Source organism: Penaeus monodon, chromosome 24 (assembly GCF_015228065.2).
Source record: "Penaeus monodon isolate SGIC_2016 chromosome 24, NSTDA_Pmon_1, whole genome shotgun sequence".
NCBI lineage: Eukaryota > Metazoa > Arthropoda > Malacostraca > Decapoda > Penaeidae > Penaeus > Penaeus monodon.
Window position 1 is genome coordinate 9,523,554 of NC_051409.1, and position 229 is coordinate 9,523,782.

At 61.1% G+C, this 229-nt stretch overlaps 1 protein-coding gene across 1 annotated transcript in view; it reads right to left on the reverse strand.

The window, feature by feature from the left end:
* LOC119588547 (insulin-like growth factor-binding protein-related protein 1) overlaps positions 1 to 229 on the reverse strand; it is a 16,179-nt gene that overhangs the window by 1,998 nt on the left and 13,952 nt on the right. Inside the window, 1 exon segment of the mRNA XM_037937187.1 lies at positions 3 to 146. Within this exon segment, the coding sequence (XP_037793115.1) occupies positions 3 to 146 (144 nt within the window).

The following is a 229-nucleotide window of genomic DNA, read 5'->3' on the forward strand; positions in this document are numbered from 1 at the left end:
ACCTGGCAGCTTGAAGGACGACCCATCCTTGAGGTTGAGTTCCCACGTGACGTCGGGCACAGGGTAACCTCTGACCTCGCAGTCAAGGACCAGGATGCTGCCCTCGGGTCGCTCGGCGTCTTCGGGCGGGGACACGATCACGGGCGCTGTGGGCGGAGTAAAAAAGGTGGGCGGGTGAAAAGGTGGGCGGAGAAAAAAAAAAGTGGGCGGGTGAAAAGGTGGGCGGAGT